This window comes from Bactrocera oleae, chromosome 4, assembly GCF_042242935.1.
Source record: "Bactrocera oleae isolate idBacOlea1 chromosome 4, idBacOlea1, whole genome shotgun sequence".
Taxonomy (NCBI): domain Eukaryota; kingdom Metazoa; phylum Arthropoda; class Insecta; order Diptera; family Tephritidae; genus Bactrocera; species Bactrocera oleae.
The window spans coordinates 16,936,354-16,943,042 of record NC_091538.1 but is presented as its reverse complement, the minus strand read 5'-3'; the positions used below and the strand labels follow the sequence as shown (position 1 = coordinate 16,943,042).

General features: G+C 31.5%; 1 protein-coding gene across 1 annotated transcript; it reads left to right on the top strand.

Annotated features, from left to right (window-relative positions):
• The first annotated feature begins 3,067 nt into the window (after positions 1-3,067).
• abo (de-etiolated protein 1 abo) lies at positions 3,068-6,615 on the top strand. The gene is made up of 3 exons (XM_070107774.1): positions 3,068-4,317; positions 4,377-4,693; positions 4,903-6,615. The coding sequence occupies exons 1-3, from the start codon at positions 3,268-3,270 to the stop codon at positions 5,342-5,344; spliced, it is 1,809 nt and encodes a 602-aa protein (XP_069963875.1). The 5' UTR covers positions 3,068-3,267; the 3' UTR covers positions 5,345-6,615.
• Positions 6,616-6,689: the final 74 nt, after the last annotated feature.

Sequence of the window (6,689 nt, the reverse complement as noted above, 5' to 3'; positions counted from 1 at the left end):
TTAATATTAGGTGTCTATATGGGGCTAGGGGAACTGTTGACCGATGTTATAATTTTTTTAATTAGTACATAATTAGCTGGAAAAGATGATATTAATTACCGCACAGAGTGATCTATATTTTTGGTAAATGACAGGAGTATGCTTTGAGTTTCATATATGTATTCGTTATCTGAGGCTTAATAAATTAAGGTACAATTTCAAATATTTTTAGACGTGACATAGCGCACCTTGAAAGCTCTATTTTTGCAAAGTTTTGTTCCGATATCTTCATTTGTAAAGACGCAGATGTAATTTAAAATTGTGTTATATGTACATTAGACGTTGTTATTGGCCGATTTCACCCATTTTCACGCTTAAATAAAGATAACCAAATTATATTACATATCAAATTTGGAATATACATATACATATGTATGTATAAAATGGGTTTAGTCCCTGAGATATAGGAAAAGTGGGCAGCACTACATCCATAATCCAATTTTTACAGCGATTGCTATGAAATGAGGGTGATCATACTTTTAGTAGTTTTCAAGTTATGGTTGATATGGTACTTATGGCGTGGTTATCATCCGATTTTATCCACTTTCACTTTATATGTGAAGTTGCTGGGAGGATTTGTCCTCTGCGAGTATAGATTATAGCTTCAGTGGTTTGTGAGTTACATATTTACATAGTTATAAACCTATTAAGAGACGGAACTATTAAAATTTTAAATCTTAATTAGTGGTTTAATTCTTATACTTTCAGGTTTTCGCTTAAGGAAATTTTATGGCCATGAAACTTGTTTACAATTCCCCCAGTTTTACCAGTATACCTTCACAAAATTAAGCGAATAAATTGTTTTAGTCATACTCTAGTTTGGATCTGAAAGTAAGTAGATAGATGGAATCATCCCATATTTTCCTTTAACTCCCATATAAGCAATGTAATGATTTCACTAATTCTGGTTGCTGTAATCGGTTCATAATTTCGTCTATTACCGAATGTTTACTCTTGCAACATGTATTAACCGCGTTCCTTCGCACATTGCATTTATGCAGCTACGCAATTGAAATCCATTCTATTTTTATATATTTACATAACGAATTGATATATTATTTGTTTTGATAATAAATCTTTTGTTTCGATATAAGTATGTATGTATAGTAAAGTTATATTCCACGTTTTGCCATTTTATTACAAAGCATTATGACAAAATTAGCATAAAAATTAAGAATTGTAAATGTATAAACATAAGTACTTATAGAAATAAATACAGATTTTGATTTTGATCTCCACTAAAACAGAATGGACCTGCGTTTTATTGGAGTCCCCGTGTTGGCGGATGTAGCTCCATATATTTTTATACCTTGAACAGGGAATATTAAGTTTGCCACAAAGTTTGTAACACAAATATATACATAAATGATCAGCATGATGAGTTGAGTTGATTTAGCCATGTCCGTCTGTCTGTCCGTCTGTATATATATAAACTAGTCCCTCAGTTTTTAAGCTATCTATGTGAAATCGATATCGGACCCCTATTGCATATAGTTGCCATACAAACTGAACAATCGAAATCAAGTACTTGTATGGGAAACTTTTTTTGACGAGGTATCTTCACAAAATTTGACATGAGTTATCTTCTAAGGCAACTATGTATTCTCGGCAAAAATTGTATAGATCAGAACACAATATCATATAGCTGCCATACAAATTGAACGATCGGAATGAAGATCTTGTAAGGAGCCTTCATATCTCGGGACCTACTCGACTGATTTCAACCAATTTCGGTACATAATATGATTGTGATTTTTTACATTACAGCTACAAAACTTTCTTTTCATATAACACAATTTTAAATACTATCTGATTCTTTCACTTTCCAGTATACAAAACAAGAACCAATCCAGATGAAAATCGCATAAATAGTGCCTTTGAGTCTCCATATGCATAATAGAAACATTTTCGAACTGCCGGCTGACTTTATACCGCAAATATCGGTCAATATGTCAAATTGAAAGAGCGTGTTTTTCTAATAACAATGTATCGTTGTGCATAAGGTAAGTATGTCCCCAACTTTAATCCTGACAAGTTGCAAGAGTATGAAATGTTCGGTTACACCCGAACTTAGAGCTTCCTTACTTGTTTATTATAAAGTTTTGCTGTGACCTTACCATATTACCACACTTTTCATTCCTACGAATTGTTAGAGTATAATGTTCGACTGCACCCGATCCGAGCCCCTCCTTAATTTTTTAGTTTTAATTAAGTAGGTATGACTGTACAGGAATTAATCTTATTGCATGTAAATTAGGGGAATTCCCTTAACCATTTTACGGGTTGTGCTATAAACGAAAGAAATATTACCATCAATTTTTAAAATTTAATTCAATAAAATTCATAATTCATCTTCAATGGCACCATCTTATCAGAGAATGTTAATAAGTTGCTATAAAGAAATCTTAAAATCTTTAAAACCAAATTTGGATGCATTGCTGATTGCAAACTTTTTTATTGCATTTTTTTTTGACAACAGATTAGCGCACAAAGATAGCTTGAAGAGAAGTGTCGAAGATGACAGTATGTGTTGAATTTCTTTCCAACAACTGAAATTATTTGTGCAGACAATATTAAGTAGCCGACAATATACGATACCTATGACGTCACATACATCTATTAAATGCAAATTTGTAGATTGTCAATTAAAAAGAAATATATTAAATCTAATAAATTTTAGTTTCACTTTTAACAAAATATATAACGTAACTGATTTGAATTCTTTATAAGCGAAAAAAGTTCTGTGGCCCTGTTTCTAACATTTTACTTTAAAGTTTCTGCTAAGCGTCTTAAGGTTGAGTTCAGAAAACTACCTGTAAATCTTGTGTGATCGTTTATGTCGTTTTACCCATAGGATCAATGTGTTGTAACATGTGTACGCAATATTTTTCAAGCAAATTGTTTTAACGTAATGCAGTTTCTGGTAGTTGCGACTTGCTGAGTGGTTCTTCTGTTCATTAATCGATCAGAATTAAAATATATCGATTAGTTTTTAAATGTCTTATCGTGCTATCACAAATCAATTAAATGAAACGAACAGCTGTTGATAGCGAACTTTTGTGTTTTTGTGTAACAGAATAAAACTATTTTATATTTCGGGAATTGACAAAATATTTATAGTTTTTTAAGCAATTTTACCTATCGAGAATTGATAGAACATTATATCTAGGAATAAGAAAGATAAACATCAAATTATCAGTATTTATTATCGAAGGATACAAAGTGTGTATGTCAACCATCTTAAACTGCGATATTATGGAAACACTACTTCGGGCTGCTGTAGGGCTTAATGATTTTGTACTTGAAGTTAATAGACCACCTTGCTCTAGGGAAACGCGGCTGTCATGGTTTACGGAACGTGAATTGACACAAAATTTGCAACATCACATTTGGGATCGCGAATCTGGGTTTAACCGATATAACAGACGTGGTTATATGCCTGTACTAACGCATGAGCAGGAGTTTTACAAAAGCTTCACACCCAATTTAAGTATATTGAATGTTGGATCGACACTTGGTTTTATACGAAAATTCACACCTGATGGCAAGCTGCTACTAAGCTTCTCTGTTGAATACAATTGTTTATGTGTATATAAATATATTGGCGTTGGAAGAGTTCAACATGCTTTATATGGTATAGTGGACGATGTGGTGCAAGCTACGGATCAAACTGGTGTATTACTTGCTAAACAATTATTTCCACTACTTTGGACAATACCAATATTTCCTGATAATCAAACTGATTGGCAATTACATCGTGAATTTAGCATTTTCATTAATGAGGGACGTTATGTATTGATAGCCACCAAAAATATAATGGCTCATTCTAATATTCCGCGCCAATATTATCTGAACTTTCCCGATCTATATGATGATTCTGACATTTTTGATTTCGCATTTCATTTGATAGATTTACAAAGGGGTGTAATAAGTGATGTATATAGATTACGTGATTATGTGTTTTTGTCGCATAATTATGGTGTCTCAATTGCCGGTAACACAATTGCAATATTGTCACGGTGCCGTCAATGTATTGACGTATTGGAAGTGCGTGAAGGCAAATTTTTTGTAAAATATCAAGTAAATAGGGAACAGGAAACAACAAGAAGAGAAGAGCTGGAACATGAGTTACAAACAAACGGTGTACCGGAGCCGTTTATGAAAGGAATATATTCACCACTAAAGCAACATTGTTTGTCATACTTGTACAAAGAAGCTATAAATAATGAAATTGAAAGACTTGCAAAATTACGTATATTCTATAAGAACTTTAAAGCTGTAAGTTTTAAATGAAATAATTTTTATATTTTATTTATTAATCTTTGTTACTTTTTTAGTATGAAGAAATGTATATTACGAAAATGCAACTTATGGATGAAGACACTCTGCTAATACGCTATGAAATCCCAAAAAGATCAACGTCCTACGAAGCCGCTAATGAAAATTATACTTCACACAAGCCTAATTTCAAATTGTTTGTATTTTATTCAATATCGGAAGATTCAGTATTTAGAATCTATCGTGATAACTCAACGGAATTAATCTATTTGCAACGACACTATTACGATGATTTTCGTAACGTTCGTTCGGCACAAACGGGGAGACCAGCATCATCATGCGGCAATAATCCATATTTTCGGAACGCATTTAATTGGTGCGTATTTACACATGTGAAAATAATAAGTTTTAACATAATAGTAGCAGTAAATTCAATTAAATTTAAAATTTATTTTTGTACGGAAGGATACATAAATATTTGTGCAATAAAATTACGGCTTATATTATTTAAGCAGTAATAAGAAATTTTAGAATTAAAACATTATATCTAACTATATGTATTTTTACTTTATTTTATTTTATTAGCGCCTTTCAGTCGAGCGGCGATGTAAATAAGGCTTCAATGCGGCTCAATAACAATCTTCCATTCAATGCGCAAGGTGCCTGCTGTTCACCCTATTTTAACTTCAACATGTTTGACTATGATGATCGGAGTATAACTGCATTAGAGGTTCCAAAGGTTTTCAACCCAAATCCAATAATTTTTAGAGACCGGTATACAAACGTTTTGAAATTTCGTTTAATTTTGGAAACATCGCATTTAGCGAGAAGTAAACAAAAGCTCCTCGCTTCATTTGTGTTCCATCCATATGAACCGTTTGCTATAAGTATCCAACAAGTTGGAGTTAGTTCTTACGTCTTTAATTTTCATATTTTTTCTGAAACAGTTATTGTCAAGCCCGGCCCAAGAGTACTGAAATATGATATATGGCCTGATTTGTGTCCAGTATTTCATAATTATAATTAAATTCTTGATGTCTACAATAATATAAATGCAATATGTAATGCAAACACAAAGTTTGCAGAACTAATATTAAGTTTCCTACGATTCTATAAGAAAAATAGCACAATTACCTGAAAATTTTGAAGAATTGACAATGACTTTAATTAGTTAATAAATAAGTAATAAAAATGGTGCATAAAAACCTACAAACCTAAATTTAGTTGTAATATGTGATTAAAAAACAAAAAGCCTGATAATATAATACTTACTTTTTACCAACTATTTTTAAAAGAGAACAGCATAATTACCCGAAAAGTGTAGACAATTGATAATGACCATATTTACTATAATAATTAGTAATAAAAATAGCTTAAGTCAATTAATCTAAATCCAATTAATATAAGCTTTCTAAAGCGCTTTACTAAATATTTCGAAATGGTTCTCTAAAAAAATTGTATATAAGGTCTGGGAATTTTTATAACTTTTTTAATATATTTATTGCAACAATTTATGTACTTATTTTTGATAATTGTAAAGAAAACTTGTAATATATATGTAAAATTGAAATTTTTAGTTTGAAGTTTTATAAAACGCACAGAAATGTGCCCGTCTAAAATCTTATCTTCCGGAATAAAATATTCTACTTTCATACTAAAATAATTAAAAAAACTCATGTGGAATATAAAATATTGCAATTTAAGTGTTTAATTGTTGTGATTCTAGTTCCTAGAAATTGAATAGTCGATTGATTTAAAATTCATTTTAAACGCATTCTTAAATGTTGTAACTTTAATCGCATGTGTGTACCTGTAATTAAATATTTATCTTTCGTTGTACATTATTGTTTTCAAGTTATTTATTGAGATATATTTCAATTTAGTAGCAAATATTTTTGAGTATAATATATATTTTTAACGATGTAATTTTTATTTTGAAGTCTACACAATTTTCTTTAGCGCGAAACTTAATCGAAGTCAGATATGAAAACTTGTGTGGCTCATTATGGGTCACTCTTCGTTTGGTGTTGCCTATTCTGTTCACGCCGTAACTAACGTTGGCTAATGTTTTGCATTGTTTCAAATCCATTTCTCAAAATCTTGAGCGCGACAGTCGGGTCTACGTACGGACCTGTATTTTTATCAGGGCAAGGACTATCAACTTGGCAGGATTCCAGCAAATTACTTCAGGAATGTTTTATGCCGCCACAACAACAACTGCAAAAACGCAAAACGTTTTGTCCGAAGATGAACAACTCGGTCCCCTTTGCTTTTCTTCGTCGCGGACTTCCCTAAAAATTACGAGTTGGCGCAACAAAATTTTCTATGTCTGAGTTGGCCTTAACTATATTTTTTTATGTTTGATTGGCCGC